Below are 20,025 nucleotides of genomic sequence, written 5' to 3' on the forward strand. Positions count from 1 at the left end.
TGTTCTAGTATTAGCAACCATACTGAAACAACAAGAGTCCTTATTTGGCATAGGATTGCTAGACATTGTCAGACTACACATTTTTTTAAGCTTTGGTTACTGAGTCATTGGATTCAGTAACATTTTTGTCAACCGAAAGGCCTGGCCAACATTACTTTTCCTATTAAGGATGATGAAATCTTGTCTGTTAATTTTATACTGAAATTGGTAAATGTACATCCATGCAGTCCAAATCCAAACCTGTAGTTATTCTTATAATTTATGTAGGAAAATTATGTCAGAAAGTTATCTTTAAATAGTCATGTTATAACAGAGAAAAGATTTTAGAAAGTGTACTCTTTTATATGGTAAAATCTAGTAGTACTTACTTTGGAATTTGTTATGAAAGTTGAACATTTTCTTAGTTAAGTCCTATTTGAAACTGTAACAAATATTTTTTCTTTTTAAAAAAAACAGTTAACTTAAAAATATTTAACAAATATTATTTACTTGAGCCTTGACAGCTTTAATGAAAATGGCTTTATTTTTCCTGAAATAATTTTCCCTAAATTTATGATTTCTAAAATGATTTCTTACATAATTTTTGAAGAAATTCTTAAAAAAGATTTATAAGGATATTAATATTTATCTTCATAGAAATGTTTTATTGCTTGACCAATGAGTTTTCATTTATTGTTTCTTTAAGCATAGGGCACTTATTTAAGCTTTATTGTTTTAATTATTTTAAAAATTTGTGGGAGAGTTGGTTCATAAGAAATTATTATTATTATGTTTTTTATTTGACAGGTAGAGTTATAGACAGTGAGAGAGAGAGAGGACAGAGAGAAAGGTATTCCTTCCATTGGTTCACCCCCAAAATGGCCGCCGTGGCTGGCACTGCGCTAATCCGAAGCCAGGAGCCTGGTGCTTCCTCCTGGCCTCCCATGCGGGTGCAGGGCCCAAGCCCCTGGGCCGTCCTCCACTGCCCTCCCGGGCCACAGCAGAGAGCTGGCCTGGAAGAGGAGCAACCGGGACTAGAACCTGGCACCCATATGGGATGCTGGCGCCACAGGCAGAGGATTAACCAAGTGAGCCACGGCGCTGGTCCCTATGAGAAATTATTTTTAACTGATTGTCCTATTGTATTGAGGCTGTGTCCCTTAACTATTAGATTTGGGGACGCTTTACACCTTCTGAATTTTTTCTTATTAATAATGGTGAGATGAGGACCAAGTGACTGAGTGTGCCTCAGTAAGTTTGTGGAAAAAATTGAGATAAATTTATTTTGATGCACAGAAATTTTGAAATCCATGCAGTATTTTTTAAATGTTGTTTATTTCCCATTTTTTTAATTTAATATTTATGCATTTGAAAGTCAGAATAGACAGACAGGAAGTGTGAGCGGGAAAGCAAGAGAAAAAAGGAGAGAGACAAAGAGATCTTCCATCTACTGTTTCAGTCCCCATATGGCCTTAATAGCCAGGCCAAAACCAGGAGCCAAGAGTTTCATCTCTGTCTCCTGCTTGGCCTAAACACTTGGGCCATCTTCTGCTGCTTTTTCCAGACCATTAGCAGGGAGTGGATTGGAAGTGGAGCAGCCGAACATGAACTGGCACCCTTATGGGAGGCTGGCCTTGCAGGCAGCAGCTTTACCCTCTATGCTACGATGCTGGCCCCTCTCATAGCTTTTTGAAGAACCCTTGTATGCATGTGTATAATATCCTCATATAACTCAATGCTCAGAATGTTGAAAATATTTGAGTCAAAAAAAAAAAAAAAAGGTCCTAGCCCTATGTCATTTGCTGGTGCACTTGTTTCATTTATTAAACTTCTGAAGTGCCTTTTCCTGAGAATCATTATCCCTCATAGCTTCTCTAGGTAATTTAAGATAAATCTAAGTCTACCAGCTTCTATCCACAGAGACATTATATTGTATTAAAAACAATAATTCACCCTAAACTGGTAACTAAAATCTGTTTTCCTATTAGGGCAGTGTTGATTTTGATTCCATTCTTCTTTAAAGTGAGATGAAAGAATACATAAGTGATATAAATACCAGTGGTCTTCAAAAGTTCATGGAAATGCATATTATTAAAAACTTATGCATGCATTTGAAAAATTTTTTGCACCATAATATGCTTAACATTTAATGCTATCTTTCCATGAAATTTAAAGTACCCTCCTATTATAGTTTTTAAGTTTTCATATTTGGGGCTGGCGGTGTTGCACAGCGGATAAAGCTGCTGCCTGTAGTGCTGGCATCCCATATGGGAACCGGTTTGAGTACTGGCTGCTCCACTTCCAATCCAGCTCTCTGCTATGGCCTGGAAAAGCAGTAGAAGATGGCCCAAGTCCTTGGGTCCCTGCACCCACGTGGGAGGCCCGGAAGATGGTCCTGGCTCTTGGCTTCGGATTGGTGCAGCTCCAGCCATTGCGGCCAACTGGGGGTGTGAACCAGCGGATGGAAGACCTCTCTCTCTGTGTCTCTCCTTCTCTCTCTATGTAACTCTGACTTTCAAGTAAATAAATAAAACTTTTTTTAAAAAAAGTGGTTCCATATGAAAATTTTTGAATTGGAGGTAAACACTAAGATTTCACTCTACATATTTGATTCAAAAGAGTCTTCCCTTTTTTTCCAGTATATTTAAATATGTATATATACTTGAAGGAGAGAAAGAGAAAGAGAGAGAGAGAGATTGATTTCCTGGTTCACTCTTCAAATACATGCTGCAGTCAGGGCTGGGCCAGGCCCAGGCCACAAGCCCAAAACTTAATCCAGATCTATCAAGTGGATGTCAGGGCTGCAACTATTTGAGCTATCACCTGCTGTCTCCCAAGATGTACATTGGTAGGAAATTAGAATTGGAAGCAGAGGCAGGACTTGAACCCAGACACCCTGATAGGGGATGCAGGCATCCCAGCTGGCTACGTAACCAGTGCACCAAATGCCCACCCCAATCTGATAAATGCAGTATACTGTACAACCTCACTCATGTGTATCATAAACCAAGGATGATTTAAAGGTGACAGTGAACTTGGTTAGTTAGACGATATCTAGGAGAGTCTTAATCTTTACAGCTTAAAAATGTGCATTTTATTAAAGCTTTTTTATTTATAAAATTGAAATACTCCAGGAGAACATGCTTTTTTTCTTAGAAATTAATGGATTTATTTTAAACTGGTCATTTGTTGGATTCACAATTTTGAAGCAATCAATTTTAAGTGCTTGGTTTTTTCAACAGCTCTTTTTTAAAAAATTATTATATAGATAAACAAACCAGAACATTCCTATGGATTTAATGTGGTATCTGGTCACTATACTGAATTGTAAGTTGTTAGCATTTAATCTCTTGGTAAGTCTTCTTATGTTATTTCTTTCTATCTTTGCAGATAAGTTATTAGTCATAACTGTAGCAACCAAAGAAAATGATGGATTCCATCGATTTATGCAGTCTGCCAAATATTTCAATTATACTGTGAAGGTATGGTATACTCTTTAATCTATGGAGATGTTAGAGATATTAGATTATGTGCCTAAATACGATTTTTATAATAGAGACAGCATCATAGCCTGTAATCCTTATGGTTTTATTAGTTTTAATGCTTAGTTTTAAAGCTAAATTTTGGCTATAGTAAGACTGTTATTCAGGTAGTAATTTTTTAATATTTGCTAAGGGCCTTATACTCTCAGTATAGCTGATGTTCAGTAGTAAACTTTTGTGAGTAATTTTTCATCATGGATTTGTATGCCATAATGTTCCTTTGCTTACAGAAAGTTGTAAGTATGACTGCATGACTGTGAAGGTCCCTTACTGAGAGTTGCTTTTCCTGTTTTCTGTTAGTTTTAGAGGAATTTGTAAAGCTATGAAAGGGCTTTAGAAGAGTTAGCTGCAGGGGACATCTTGCTGATAAATCAGCAGAGGAAACTGAGACACCTGTTAAACTGAGCTGTGGGAGGCCTGCCATCATTACTTACTTTTTTTTTTTTTTTTTTTTTTTTGATAGAAAAAGGATCTGTCAGACAATCCTTAGTAAAAATAAGAGAATGAGGAGGCATTTAGGTAGGAAATTAAAAAAAAAAAACTTAAAGTAGGAAAAAGTATTGCTTCCTGCTTGCGGAAAAAATTGGATTGTTCTGGTATGTTATGTAGAAAAAAGGTAGGATTCATTACATAACCACTGGAATGCTAGGTACAGATGTTACCATAGGGCAGCTAATAAAGAGGCTAAATTTTGCTGGCTAAGAGATCTAATAGTAACAACTAGCTGTTTAACATGGGACAAATGAAAAATATGTTGGGACTATGTTAGGATAGGTAATAAACATAATAGCATGTACTGATTGGAGATGCTATAGAAGTAATAGACACATTAGGATAAAGTAATGCTGAAACCTTTAGGGAGGATTTTTAGGATTCAGACCCAAGAGACAGGGACTATTTCTTAGAAACAGCCACTTGGTTAGGAACTTTAGATGTGGTGTGCAGTTGATTCATTAACCATGGAGGGTAGATAATACTTTGTTTATGGGTGAGGAAAATTTGTCCCGGGGTCATAGTGAGGAAGTGTCAGATCTTGGACCCCAAGCACCAGCACCATTTTACTGACCCTAGATTTTAGGAACCTCCTGCTGTCTTCCCACTGTTTAATGTAGTGGTTTCTGAAGTGTGGAATCAAAATCACCAATATCTGCATCTCCTGGGAAGTAGAAAGGAGAATGCTCAGACCCCACCTCAGACCAAGTGAAGCACAAATTCAGGATGTGGCACCAGACGTGTGTTTTCAAAAGCCTTTGATGTGTTTCTGATGCATACTGAACTCTGACAACCACTGGTGCGGTGTAGAGAACAGAGTGATGGTTGATGTAGTGCACTGCACAGAGTAGTCAGTCTCTCATACGTGCTTCGGGGACAGTACACTTGCAGAACTGGAGAGTCTAGAAGGGTTCTGGCACAAAACTCAGAGCCAGAGGATACCACATTTTAGGGCAAAAAGGATTCATTCAACCAGAGGAGCCCCAATTTAATCTCCAAAACAGCCTCTGTTCTCTTGGATCACATTTATCTTACAACTTTCAGGATAGCTGTCCATGAAGCCAAGACAGGAGATTGCAGGCTGGGAGCCCCACAGACCTTGCCAGATAGATTTGTATTTGGCTCAGTGTGAAATGAAATTGGAACTAATAGTATTTATTCTCTAAATGGATTTTATCCTTTTCTTTTGCATTTGCTTTTAATTTCATTCCTTCTCTTTCCATACTGTTTTGCTGAAACCAAGATAAACATTGTGTGTGAGGAGGCATGGCATGTATTATAGGTACTTCCTGCTCCCTCAGAGGCAGGTGTGTCAACAGTGTTAGGAGGCATCTGCTGAGCTAAGGCAAATAAAACTATGAGGACACAAGGGCACAGGCTTAGTTCTCACTGATGATGTATGAACAATTTCTTGCATTGATAAATTCTTATTAAGATTTTGAGGATTGTGTAAGTTTAAGATTTCAAATCTAAAGAAAATAATTTTTGGATTTTTCACTTGCTGCCCTTTGTATGGCCCTGAACAATTCAAATTTGCTTCAGGGCCCAATTCAAGAGTCACCGAGATTCCAGAGATTTCAGTGCTCATCATACAGATTTCCTGCCAGATTGAAAAAAAAAAACAAAAACAAAAACAAAAAAAAACATGATATTGAAGGTCTCTTCATTTTCTTGTTCATTTTAGTCTTCACAAATAGGAATAAGATAATAAAGTATGATAAATACCTCTGAGTCCATCTACATTGATTAAACTCAACTTTTGAAATAATAAAATAGAAAATTTTTGAGATGGATAACATTGAAGATTTATGACTTGACCTAGGTCTCTACATTTTTTTTCTTTCTAGCATAATGATTTGATGAAACGTTGAAGTACATTAAAGAGTGGTTAGGATGCAGTGCTCTTCAAGTTGCTGATGACTTTCTGTGTTTTATGGTACTATTAATTTGAGTTTTGCTCAGGGATAAAATGTTGATCTCATTTACAGGTACTTGGTCAAGGAGAGGAGTGGCGAGGTGGTGGTGGAATTAATAGTATTGGAGGTGGCCAAAAAGTGAGATTAATGAAAGAAGTCATGGAACATTATGGCAATCAAGATGATCTGGTTATCTTGTTTACAGAGTGGTAAGAAAAATATATGATGGTCTTCTAAATTTATATTAATTTTTTTAAGATTTATGTACTTATTGTGTTATTAAGAAAGAAGAACCTTTCTAATGTGTAAATATCTTTTTGTACACTGTTTCACTCTCCTCATTACTTTGAAGTATCTGCTATTGTTCTTGACCATCGTTTTACATTTTAATGTTAATATCAAGTTGTTCTGAATTGTGATTTATCACTTCTTTTCTTCCATTCTTTGTCTTTTCTATTTTTTTCTCTTCTCTTCTCTTCTCTTCTCTTCTCTTCTCTTCTCTTCTCTTCTCTTCTCTTCTCTTCTCTTCTCTTCTCTTCTCTTCTCTTCTCTTCTCTTCTCTTCTCTTCTCTTCTCTTCTCTCTTTTCTTTCTGCCCTCCCCCTTTGCCATTGGTTGCTTATTTCAGAAGCCATTGAATTTTCCCCTCTACCTTATAACAGGATCCATAATACATACACCTTTAGAATTCTTTTGGTGTTTCCTAGACAAAGATACTAAGTTACACTTGTTCTTGCAAGATGAGGTGTGTGGGGCTTGCATACTGTGGATTTTCATATATTATTTGTTACTGTGTATTTTTTTTTTATATTAGGAAGTTTGTCATAATAACTGCTTAGGGTAAGCTACTATACTGAGTATGTATTTGTTTAAAATTACCACGGATTTCAGCAATCACATTAGTCAACCTGAACTCGCCACATGTGTATTTTGACTTTGATTCTGGAGCACATTCAGTTTTAAAAAGTAAACCACATATGTGCCAATAATGATTTTAGATTCTCAAACCTCCTTTTGGGTTTTAGGAAGAACTGCTTTTCTCCACTCTTACTCTTCCATCCCCTGCCGTTTCCCCTCAGTGTTTGATTTAGTCTTGCAGGAACTGGTATATGAGAGGCCTGTCTGTAATGAGAAAGCTGTAGATACTGTGAGATATCTGGAAGTTTTAATGGAAGGTCTAGCGTCCTCCAGGCACTATGAGTGTCTGAATATATTAGCGACAACATTTTGTTTCAGATTTATTTATTTATTTTAAAGATTTTTTAATTTATTTATTTGAAAGGTAGGGTTACAGACATGAGAGGGAGAGGCAGAGAGAAAGGTCTTCCTTCCGTTGGTTCACTCCCCAGATGGCTGCAATGGCCAGAGCTGCACCCATCTGAAGTCAGGAGCCAGGTGCTTCTTCCTGGTCTCCCATGTGGGTGCAGGGCCCAAGCACTTCATCTTCTACTGCTTTCCCAGACTATAGCAGAGGGCTGGATTGGAAGAGGGGCAACCAGGACTAGAACTGGCGCCCATATGGGATGTCAGCGCCACAGACAGAGGATGAACCTACTGTGCTACAGAGCCGGCCCCTAAGATTTATTTTTATTTATGTGAAAGGAAGAGTGACACTGAGAGAGGAAGAGACAGAGAAAGGGATCTTCCATCCACTGGTTCACTCCACAAATGGCTGCAATGATTGGGGTTGGGCTGGGCTGAAGCCAGGAGCCTGGAACTTCATCTGGGATCCCACACGGGTAACAAGGGCTCAAGCACTTGGTCCATCTTCTGCTGTTTTCCCAGAAACATTAGCAGGGAGCTGGATTGGAAGTGGAGCTCTGGGGCTCTAGTGCTCAGATAAGGGATGCTGGTGTATCACGTGGAAACTTAACCTGCTGAGTTAAAATGCCAGCCCTAGTGACAGCTTTTCTGACTGTTCCTCCTGTTAGAAGAGCCAAGTCATTGTTCTGTAGGAAGTCATTCAGATTTTCTTCATGGTCACCCACAATGTCTGTTCTTGGCAAAAACTTTGGGATCGTGAGAATGTAAAAGGGGTAAGCAGTTGGTGCCAACTGGAACTTTTTTCTTTTATTGTATTTTTAAAGGTAACACTCTTCTCCTTTTTTTGTGTGTGTGTGTTATCTTAGGGAGTGAAATTTTGTTGAAAATCATAGGTAACCTAAGGCCTAGGGCAAATGAATTAGGCTGGTCATAAATTATTTTAATGTAATGCCCATTTTATAATAAAATTGCTAGGTATGCTAATTAAATTTACCTCTGGCCAAGGACCGGATTTCCGAATGCATTCATTTTAATAAAGCAAACAAATTACTATTTAACTGTAATAATTAGTTCTGTTGATGCATAAGTCACTATGGTAAATCACCTTACACAATTTTATGTACATACTACTTTAGATAGGCTGTTTAAAAAAATCTTTATTGAAGTAAAATTTACATAATATGGCATACTTAAAGTATAAAATTTAATAATTTTTATTAAGTTATACTGAGTTGCATGTCATCACCACTGTTCAGTTTTAGAACATTTCCAATATCCCATAATGATCCCTTGTGTCCACTTAGACAGTCTTTTGTGAATTAATTGAAACAATTTTATAACATTGCTTCCATGGGAATATATATTCCAAATTGACTTCTGGAACATTTAAAGTTAAAGACTGGATGCTTATAAATATACTTTTTAGGGTAAAATTGATCATATTTGATGTATATAAAAATAAATGATTGCCATGGTTTTGGATTTTTTTCAAAACAAAATGGAATTGAATATCTACATATGGGAAGGTGCCTTTTTCAACTATTTTATACAATTGTGAGTGCATGGACATGTGTATGTCTGTGTGTGTTTCCTTTTAATTAGTATGACTTGTAAAGCTTCATAGTCTCCTATTGATTAGAACAACTATCAATAAATATGATTAATTTTATGAGTAGCAGATGGGTTCTTTTGAAATAAGCTAATGACAATTTGGGGACAAATATTTTAAGTCGGTGATGGTAGATTTCCTTATGGAGCAAAATGATTCTATGATGCTTTTACAATACACTTCAATCAAAGTGAATGAGCATTTTGAGTTTTATATTAAGATAACTTTTCATACTTTTGGAATTATAGTATAAAGCAAGCATTTATTTTACTGTAATAAGTTGAAGACAGATGGTCACACATAATTATTATTTGTTGACCTTTGGTTTTTTTTGGTTGTTGTTGTTTCTTTTTGCTCTTTTTCTTTTTTTTTTTTTAAAGGATAATATATAAACCACAAGGAAACAAGCAATGATTCTGTTCTTTGGAGTGAACTTGATGCATACTGAATATCTCCACATAATTTGCTGTGCTGGATAGAGTGAAATATAAACCAGGCCCTAAAGCACATGGTAGAATAATTTTTCCAGATTTTGGAATATCAGATAAAGTCATCTAATAAAAATTTTGGCTGTTTTTTTCTTTTCTCTTAGACTTAAGAAAACTATTTAGAAGGAAGCTATTTAGAAGTAAAGTCAGAATCATTGAGCTTGGGACAGAGAAGAAATGTACAGTAACAGTGACAGCACTGTGTATGATTTGATTAATTAGAATACAGGTGTGCAACATCATAAAGACTTGCAGTTTATATAGTAATTCAAAGATAGATTTGGTGGTGGTTATTGTCCCTACAAAGAAGGAATACAGATGTTCCCTGACTGAATGATGATCTGACTTAGACTTTTTTGACTTTACAAAAGTGTAAATGTGATACACATTCAGTAGAAAGTTTTGAAATTTGTTTTTTTCTGCACTGGTGATGTGCAGTACCTTACTCATGAGACTGGGCGGCAGCAGCCAGCAGCAGCTATCAGTCAACTCCATAGTAACCATGAACTGTTACTCTACAGTCGACTGTGTTGCTAAGTCATGGTGTTTAATATTGCATGCATTTCCAGTTTATGATAACTACAATTTAGGATGGATTTTTTCAGGAGGCAATCCCAGTATTAATCAAGGAGCACCTGCATTTTTAAATGAATATATTTACTGAAATATTTTGGTATATAGAAACTATCTAATGTGTTAAGGAATTTATTTAAAAATGATTACAACTTTGAGGGTAAGATGAAGGAATTGGCTGTTGTCATCAAAAGATAACAGTAAGGAAAAGTAAGCTTAACCAAAACCAGAATGGTATTCATTGGCTCCCTGCAAAACTTGGTAGACATAATTCAAATGATATAAAGGGAAATCTTTTTTCAGCAGTTTTCCAGGTTGTTGTAGTCTTTGATGTTAGTCCAAGATTAGTAAATACTGGCAAAATTAATAAATGGAGGAATTGTCTCATCACACACATCTCTGCTATTTGCTTGTGTGCCTGGTCAGATTGGTTTTATCTGGCTAGCTTCTCTTCAGCTATTTTGCTGAATGGAATTGTGTGTCTCACACAGTGGAGCTGAGTCTGTGCCTGACTTAACTTACGTTCGAGGTACAATAACAAGAGGGAAAATCATAGTGAATGGTTTGAAATTACTTTTCAAACTTATTTTTCTTTGTTCATTGGGAGAGAAAGTGACTTCTAAAGGCAGGAAAATATCTAATTGTTTTGAATTTCAAAACCTTGAAATTACCTGAAAGTTGAATTTTGGTTAGAAACTATGAATATGATACTATTCCATTTGACCTTTCATGTATCAGCAAATGTTTGTTTCTTTTGGCTTCTGCTAGAACATTATTTTGCTGAAAAGTAAGATCAGGGGGCAGGTTTTTCACTGTTTTCAGTGTGCATTTATTGAGCACAAAATGTGTTGCAGGCATTGAACTTAACACTATAGAAAGAGAGAGAAACATCCTGCCCTCAAGGATTTCTAGTTTATATCACAGTGATTCTGCAAACAAAAAACTGAACTAATGTGAACTAATGTGGAAGAGGAATGCACATCTTCCGAAAAACTTGAGTGTTGGGCGTAATTTCTTCTGAACAATGTGCCTTCAGAAAATTACGAAAAGGCATGTTTTATTGGGTCACATAGCAAGTAATTTGTGACAATACTTTTTTCTGATTTCGTTGTTATTGTTGAGGAAGTGTTATTTGCTTTTCTAAAGATGAATAGATCCTACCTTGTGTTCCATGAAATAAGCATTTTACATCTCTCAGAACTCACATTACATACCCAGTATTCTTGCCTTTTATATTGTCATACATAGTTTTACAGAAACCAGAGTAAAAATTTCCTGAAAGCAAAGCTTTTCAAATATGACATCTATAATTTTACCTAACACTGGCAGGTTTATTTGATGATCTCCTCCTTCCTGGTGCTGATGGCAGTTTGAGTGGGCAGACACAAAGAACATTAACAACAGGCAACATTTCACTATTTTAGGATGAAGGAAAGCCAAAACACATCATGGTTCCAAGCTTCCATGGCATTTCTTTCTTTCTTTTTTGAAGGAAAGATTGAACTCATTAGCTGTCACTTAAATATATTGCTGTGCCTTCTGACTCATCTAAAATAATGCATAATGTGTATAGGAATTAAGTTCAAAACGAGTGATTTTTTTTTCAAATTGTTCACATTTTATTGTTAGTATTTACTGAATGTTGACGGAGTTTATTATTAGGAATGCTGGAAGGAAGGTGAAGAAGGTGATACACAAAGGAAGCACTGGGTATTCATACAAGTCAGTGTCCAGATTGGTTGTCTGCAGGTGCTGCACTGTGTGATTACTTGGCTGACTTTCGTGTGTCTGTCTGAATGTGTGTATTCATTCCCAAGTCAGCTTGTCTGCTCCTGCGCCTTACTCTTTTTTCTGTGAACATATCTTAAGTATCTGTTATGTGCAAAGTTTGGTACTAGTTGCTGTGGTTTGGGAGCTGATTAGGACAGAAACCTTGTACTCTGGATACATTTCTCTTTCAACAGCTTTGCATGTTTTATTTGTCACAGTGTACCTATATCATAAGAAACGCTAGAGTTTTTTTTTTTTAACTTTATTTCTTCGTTACTTAAATGAATACTTGTACAAAACTGTGTGAGAGTTGACAGATCACATGTTACAGAGATATACTTAACTGTCATTTTAAAATTAGACATATAGGGGCCCGCGCTGTGGCATAGCGGGTAAAGCCCCTGCCTCCAGTGCTGGCATCCCACAGGGATGCCTGTTCAAGTTACGGCTGCTCCACTTCTGATCCAGCTCTCTGCTGTGGCCTGGGAAAGCAGTGGAAGATGGCCCAAGTCCTTGGGCCCCTGCACCGGCGTGGGAGACCCAGAAGAAGCCCCTGGCTCCTGGCTTCGGATAGGTGCAGCTCCAGCCATTGCGGCCAGTTGGGGAGTGAACCAGAGGAGGAAGACCTCTCCCTCTCTCTCTGTCTTTCCTTCTCTCTCTGTGTAACTCTGACATTCAAATAAATAATAAATCTTAAAAAAAACTAGGCATACATTTTTATTTAATTTATCAGATCATTTCATAAATAAAGAGACTGACCCTCCGAGAAAGAAGTGCCAGTGGTTAGCTGACGGCTTGTGCAGCTTGCCCTCCATCTCTGCCTTTTGCTCTCTCCTGCTATACTAGTGTTCTAATGTTTAGGCTACTGTCAGAAAATGGTCTTGAGGAAATTACCCTATAGCTGGACAGTGTCCTCATTGACTCCCACCTCTACCCACAGTGAAATGAAATTATATATCACTTACAGAGAAAAATCTCTCAAGTAATATTTAGTTCTTAAAATAGTGCCTACATTCGCCAGATTCTGTCCCGGTTGCCCCTCTTCCAGGCCAGCTCTCTGCTGTGGCCAGGGAGTGCAGTGGAGGATGGCCCAAGTGCTTGGGCCCTGCACCCCATGGGAGACCAGGAGAAGTACCTGGCTCCTGCCATCGGATCAGCGCAGTGCGCCGGCCGCAGCATGCCGGCCGCGGCGGCTGTTGGAGGGTGAACCAACGGCAAAGGAAGACCTTTCTCTCTGTCTCTCTCTCTCTCACTGTCCACTCTGCCTGTCAAAAAAAAAAAAAAAAAATAGTGCCTGCATTATAACAGTGAACTCCTCCCCCCACCAAATCCCTAAAATAAATTTGGTCATTTCTTCAGTGATGCTCTTATAATTTATTCTGCAAGATAAACTGAGTGGGTGGGCATTTGAAGTTTTGTTTCTTCTTTGTTTTGTTTTTGCTTTTTTTGATTGTTTCCTAAGGTAAGATGTGTTACTTTTGCCTGGAAATATGTATGTGTATTGAGGTGGAGATGTGATGAATGAATAATTAGCTTCAGTTTCATTGACTTTTCTCAGGCTTTCAGAAACTAGCTAATAGTTTGGATGCTCATAGGTTTTTACTCAAGTTTTTGCCTGTGATGAAGAAAGTAGTGGATGGGGGAAGAATAACAAAGTTAGGGAACACTGGAGCGGCTTTCCTCCTGCTACTCAGTAGCTTTTGCATCATGTTGAGATGATTCATTCACTCATTGATTCACTCATTTGTTGAGCACATAATTATTGATTATCTTCAGCATAAAAAGATGAATAATTGACACTCTTAGCAAGAAGAACAGCCAATGAAATGCTCATTGAAAGGGAAGAGGAGAAGAGCTGTGGGAACTAAGAGGAAGAAAATGACCTTTTTCAGTTGTGCTGATCAGCCAGAGGTTTGTAGAGGAGGAGGTGTTGGCAGTGGGCCTTGGAGACGAATGGTTTGGAACTGATTGGGAAAAGATGTGCTAAGCAGGAATGACTTCATGACTGAAGAAGGCATAGATGGCAGACCAAATAATCCATTTTGGCATTAGACCATGCTATTTAATGGAAGCTTATTAATGTCAGGTTGATTCATTTAAGCTTTATTTTACAGGACTGGGGTCAGTAACTATGGCCCAGCCCACCGTCTGTTTCTTGGTAAAAAGTTTTATAGGAACTCAGCTCTGTTCACTTGTTTACATATTGTCTGTAGCTGCTTATGCACCACAGTGGCAGAGTGGAATCCCTCAAAGCCTCAAACTTGCTTTAGAAGGGCTGAGAGTAAATATTGTTGACTTCTGCTTTAGAAAACCCAGAGATTCAGTCTGGGGACTGCCATAGAGTGGTTTTCAGGGGCGTTTGTCAGACGGTCCCAATTAGAGGAGGGGTGGAGATGAGTAAAGCGGAGGCCTGTAGGCCCCTAGGGTTTTTGAATGAATCTATGCCAGGGACTTCTAGTGAGACTGGAGAGACTGGAAAAGACGTGAATGCTAAATAGATTAAGTAGATGGAATCAATAGAATTTGACAAAATATTTGATGAGAGAGGAGATGGAACGAGAAGAGTAGAAGCTGAATGAAAGATTTTAAACCTGGGTGACTATTCGGTCAATGGTGCCACAGAAGCAGAAAACACAGAAGGACAAACACTTGTAAAAATCTCGATGACCTGTTGGAGATAGAACACTGACATGTCTGGTAGAGACCTCAATATGACCACATAGGGTGGAATCTTATGGTTTTTGCAGGGCCCAGGAAAATTCACGAGTTAAGTGTGGAAATTTTTATTTTATACTTAGCATTTAAAGGTACTGAATTCCTGTGAGAATTATTTTTATGACCTTTGTGCATTCTCTCTTTTTCAAATTGACTATTAGAATTTTTATAGCCAAAATAATTTTAAGTATAAAAACTTGCTTGCCCTTTGAGAACTTTTAAATAAGTTCAAAAGAATTTTCTAAAGTACTTAAACATAGATTTAAGAATGCTACCAGAATGAAATGGGAAACATTTCAGTAACCTTAAGATTTTATTCAATGTCAAATTCTTTTTTATTTTTAGGTTTATGTACTTATGTGAAAGCGTTTCAGAGAGAGAGGGAGAGTTAGAAAGAAATTTTCTATCCGCTGGTTCACTCCCCAAATAGTCACAATGGCCGGGGCTGGGCCAGGCTGAAGCCGGGAGCCAGGAGGCTTCATCTGGGTCTTGCATGTGGGTGGCAGGGACCCAAGCACTTGGAGCATCTTCTGCTTCTTTTCCCAGGCCATTAGAAGGGAGCTGGATCAGAAGTGGGCCAATCAGGACATGATTCCGTGCCTATATGGGATTCCAGTACACCGGTGGTGGCTTAACCCACTTGCTCTACAACACAGGGCCTTTAAAGTCAAATTCTTACTGAATTATGCAAATATAATGTTTCCCTTCACCATCTGCCTTAAAATAAATTCATTTTGTTTATAAATGTAATGCATATGCTTGTGAAATAGTAAATTCTCAATGTAAAAGTTGATACAGCTTTTCTTTTTCAAGCTGCTGACTTATTTATTAATTGTTCAAGACATACCAAGTATATATCAGTATCCTTCACTCAGATAGAAAACAAACTGCATAGCTTTGGGATATATGAAGCTTCCTGCAAACTTTCTGAATCATGTCAGCTTCTGTTTCTGTCACGTGATTCTCTGACATTAAAATGATATCTTCCCCACCTCTAGACAGTATATAGGGGTTCCTCTGTAGCTGGCATGACAATCTCTCTCTGAGGGTTTGGTTTATTTACCTGACCTCTCATGGCTTTATTTCCTATTATTTAACATTAAATAAATTATCAATAACTACTAGCTGGAGGAAAAATGCTTCTTGGAAAAAAATAATATTGAAGAATTTAGTTGTACTTAGAAGAAAAGGAGAAATTTGTTAATGTTTTGTGTTATCAGATTAATGGAGTTTTTAAAATAGAAGAGAAGAAGTTGGCTTGAGATTTTAGTTGGAACAATTTTATTCTGTCTTAAAGGGCTTTTTTAAAAATAATTTCTCTGGCTAAAAATAAAATTATTTTAGCTTACATTTCGGTAAAACTTAATAGTGAGTTATTCTCCATATCTCTCTTCCTAGCTGTCCTTTACCTCTAGTTAATAATAATCTTAGTTTTTGTTAACTTTGTTGAGTGCTGAGAATGTGCTTTGTGTTATTAATTTTTAATTTTTATAATAACTTGATATATTTTGTTTTTCATTTTGTAAAGAAACTGAAACACATAGAGGTTAAATAACTTGTCTCAGATTATTCTGATAGGAGCTGGCAGAATTGGGTAAGACACCAATTTGGCAAACTTCAGATTGTGTGCTGTGAATGACTTGAAGATTATGTTACGGTTTTTTGCGATTTATTGTGAAAGGGGGAAAAAAAAGCTAAGTAGCAACATTGTCTACATACTAGATATAGATTTATGTTTATGTTTTAACTTTGAAATAGTCTTTTTAATAACTGAAAACAGATTATGAAGTTTAAATCCCTAGAGAAATGTGAAATAAAAAAGTCTATATCTCTCTGATTCCAGACCTATTTTTTAGCATAGTTAAAAAAAAGTTGTTTAATTACAAAATTTAGCTGCATGTTGTCAACATTGTAACATTTTATTTTTTTTAAAAAAAGATTTATTTGTTTGAAAGGCAGAGTTAGAGGAAAACACACACACACATACACAGATATCTTCCATTTTCTGGATCGCTTCTCAAATGGCCACTATAGCCAGGGATGGGCCAGGCAGGATCCAGGAGCCTGGAACTTCATCCCAGTTTCCCAGGTAGGTGGCAAGGTCCAATTTTCCTGTGTTTTCCTTGGTGCATTAGTGGGGAGCTGGATCAGAAGTAGAGTATATGAGATTTGAACTAGTATACATAAGGGACACCAGTGTCACACACAGGCAATGGCTTAACCTGCTGCTCCACAACACTGGCCCCACCCAGTCCTCTTGTTTCTCTCTCTCTCTCTCTCTCTGTCTCTCTCTCTCCCTCCCTCTCCCTCTCTCTCTCTCTCTCTCTCTCTGTGTGTGTGTGTGTGTAACTTGAAGTGTCTTATATGGTGAGGGTATAAATTGTGATTCATGATGAAGCGGACAAAGAGAGAAGGAAGAAGCAGAGAACAGAAAATTTCCCTTTTGAAGGTCAGGTTCTGGAGGTTAAATACACTTTGTGTTACTCACATTCTGTTAGGCAGAGCCAATTGTGTCACACCTCAAGCTTCAGAGTAGCTTCTTCTTCTTCTTCTTCTTCTTTTTTTTTTTTTTTTTTTTTTTTGACAGGCAGAGTGGATAGTGAGAGAGAGAGAGACAGAGAAAGGTCTTCCTTTGCCGTTGGTTCACCCTCCAATGGCCGCTGCTGCCAGCACGCTGTGGCCAGCACACCGTGCTGATCCGAAGGCAGGAGCCAGGTGCTTCTCCTGATCTCCCATGGGGTGCAGGGCCCAAGCACTTGGGCCATCCTCCACTGCACTCCCTGGGCCACAGCAGAGAGCTGGCCTGGAAGAGGGGCAACCGGGACAGAATCCGGTGCCCCAACCAGGACTAGAACCCAGTGTGCTGGCGCCATAGGTGGAGGATTAGCCTAGTGAGCCTCGGTGCTGGCCCAGCGTAGCTTCTAAGTAGTAGAGCCCAGCTAACAATGGAGCAATACATTATTAAAGTAAAGAAATGGGAAGATGTAGGGGATCAGTTGGCATCTCTGCTGCAAGTCCAAATAGTAACAGTATTCTTGTTAAAGTAAAGTTAAAAAAAAAATCTGTGGGCTTTTTACCAACATAAGAGATGAGCAATAGGGGCTGGCGCCATAGCATAGTTAGTGAAACCTCTGCTTGTGGTGCCAGCATCATGTATGAACGCAGGTACTATTTCCTGCTGCTCCACTTCTGATCCAGCTCCCTACTGATAGCCTGGGAAAGAAGCTGAAGATGGCCCGAGCACTTGGGCCACTGCACCCACGTGGACACTGGAAGAAGCTCCTGGCTCTTGGCTTAAGATTGGCCCAGCTCTGGGCAATGTGGCCACTTGTGGAGTGAACCAGCAGATGGAAGACTCTCTCTGGCTCTCCTTCTGTCTGTAACTTTGCCTCTCAAATAAATAGATATTTAAAAGGTGATTAGTGGTGGGTTTTGTTTTGATAAAATAATTCATATAAAGAAATTTAATGAATCTTGCCTGGTGTTTAGTCACTGGCCTGGCTTGCTACTACTTCCTTGAGAGCGAATTTAGGAAAAAAGGCACCTGGTGCAGCTTACTTACTTCTCTGGTCAGAGATCACAGCAGTGACTCCAGTTTCGACTATAGGAAGATCTAAGGGCTCAATTCAGGAACATTAATTATTTACCATCTGAGATGGTTAGTCACTAAATTATTTTCTATGTAAACCTTGGCCTTGAGGTACACAGAAGTGAACAGAAAAATGTTGAAGAATATGTGTTTGTAATAAACAGAGAACTTATTACCAGTTGGAAACATTTTAGATGGTGGCTTTGACACTTCATATTTTGTTAAGTGATTATAAATTTATGAATGAACTTTGAGGAATACAGTCTGTGGAATCAGTGACACTGTAAACATTAAGTTAGTGCTAATTGTTACTTTTTTTAATTAATTGAGCTTTAAAAAAACATACTGATCTGAACACATTAATGTTGTTAGGCTAAATAGTGATTCATATATTGAATGTATATTGATGACACTTAGTGGCTAACCACATTTTGTCAGAGATAATGAAATCTTCAGACCTTATAATGGATTGACACAAATTGAATTGAAATATTAGGCAGTTTTGATGGCAACTTCTGTAAATGACTGTGTCTGTATTATTAAATTGTATTGGCAATGCTTCATCTTGTATAAACTATATTGGCTACATTACTACCACTGCACAGTATTATTGAATGACTGTGTCTGTATTATTAAATTGTATAGCAAGTAATTAAATTTCTAATACTTAAATATTGCTTAAGAATTTGATTTTGGGGATAAATGATTATTGAAAAAAGTTAAAATTGAAACTAAAAAGCATTCTTTTATTTGGATTTCATTTGCTAATATAATATAAACATTAATAACTCAATATAACCCATATAATTTAAATGAAGAAAAATATTTGATGTATTCTATATATAATGTTATTAATCTGGTGGTGGATTCTAAATTCTGAGCTTTATTATAGTCCTTTTCTTATTTTATATGCCTGAATTCTGATGAGTGTATTTTAAAACTTCTTTTGATTTCCCTGCATTAAACAGCTTTCACGTCATTTTTGCTGGTGGTCCTGAAGAAGTTTTAAAAAAGTTCCAAAAGACAAACCACAAAGTGGTCTTTGCAGCAGATGGACTTCTATGGCCAGATAAAAGATTAGCAGAAAAATATCCCATTGTGCACAGTGGGAAACCCTACCTGAATTCTGGAGGTGGGTAAGATTCTGACTAAGAAGTTAAAGTCACAGTAAATGATGAATATTCTTGTAATAGTCTTTCTTTGCATATGTTAAAAAAACCTGTAGACTTGAAGTTGTATGTCACTATTACTTTATTATTACTATTGAAATTAACATCCGTTTAAAATCCACAGTGTGTAGTACAGATGTCAAAGCATTTTCCCATGCATTATTTCATTTAATATTCCTAACAACACTAGGCAATGTAGATGCTGTTTTTTTTTCTATATTGGAAGTGTGGAAATTCATGTTCCAGATTTAGGTGACTTTGGAAATTTAGTTGTACAGGACAAACATGATTCAAATATTACATGATTGTATACATGTCAAATACATGGTACCCAATGAATATATACAATTTTCATGTATCAGTTTAAAAAAAAACCCATGGACCAAGGTCTGCTGAGTGTGGTTTCATTGATCCTGTTGTATGTAGCTTCAGGATAATAGATTTAGTAAGTATCCTTATGTGAAAAAAGTTAATTCTCAATCTATAACCATGTAATGTTTAAACATAAAATTTCATCCAATTTTGAAATAGAGTACATAAATGCTTTGTCTTGGAATCTGCAATCAAAAAGATTCAACATTGAGCATCTGGATTTACTTGAAATGTTGCATTATCTATGTCACCAGGGATTCAAGTAGCAAACTATCATATACCATCCCCTCCCTTAAAAATAAAATTTTTTGAATATTTTTATTTATTTGGAAATCCAGCGTTACAGAAAGTGAAAAGATAGGGAAAGATAGACAGACAGATCATCCATCTGCTGGTTCACTCCCCAAATGGCCACAACAGCTGGAACCTGGAACACCATCCAAGTGGAGCCTGGAACTCCATCCAAGTCTCCCACAAGATGGCAGAGGCCCAAACTCTTGGACCATCTTCTGCTGTTTTCCTAGGCACATTAGCAGATCAGAAGTGGAG

At 37.4% G+C, this 20,025-nt stretch overlaps 1 protein-coding gene across 2 annotated transcripts in view; it reads left to right on the forward strand.

The window, feature by feature from the left end:
* PLOD2 (procollagen-lysine,2-oxoglutarate 5-dioxygenase 2) overlaps positions 1–20,025 on the forward strand; it is a 99,676-nt gene that overhangs the window by 39,671 nt on the left and 39,980 nt on the right. For both annotated transcript variants that reach the window (XM_008266286.5, XM_008266287.5), the window contains exons 2-4: positions 3,370–3,461; positions 6,002–6,138; positions 18,904–19,067. In XM_008266286.5, coding sequence (XP_008264508.1) covers positions 3,370–3,461; positions 6,002–6,138; positions 18,904–19,067 — 393 coding nt within the window. The remainder of the gene's footprint in view (positions 1–3,369; positions 3,462–6,001; positions 6,139–18,903; positions 19,068–20,025) is intronic.

The sequence above is a fragment of the Oryctolagus cuniculus genome, chromosome 4 (genome assembly GCF_051225735.1).
Source record: "Oryctolagus cuniculus isolate XC-2025 breed Fujian yellow rabbit chromosome 4, ASM5122573v1, whole genome shotgun sequence".
Lineage (NCBI taxonomy): Eukaryota > Metazoa > Chordata > Mammalia > Lagomorpha > Leporidae > Oryctolagus > Oryctolagus cuniculus.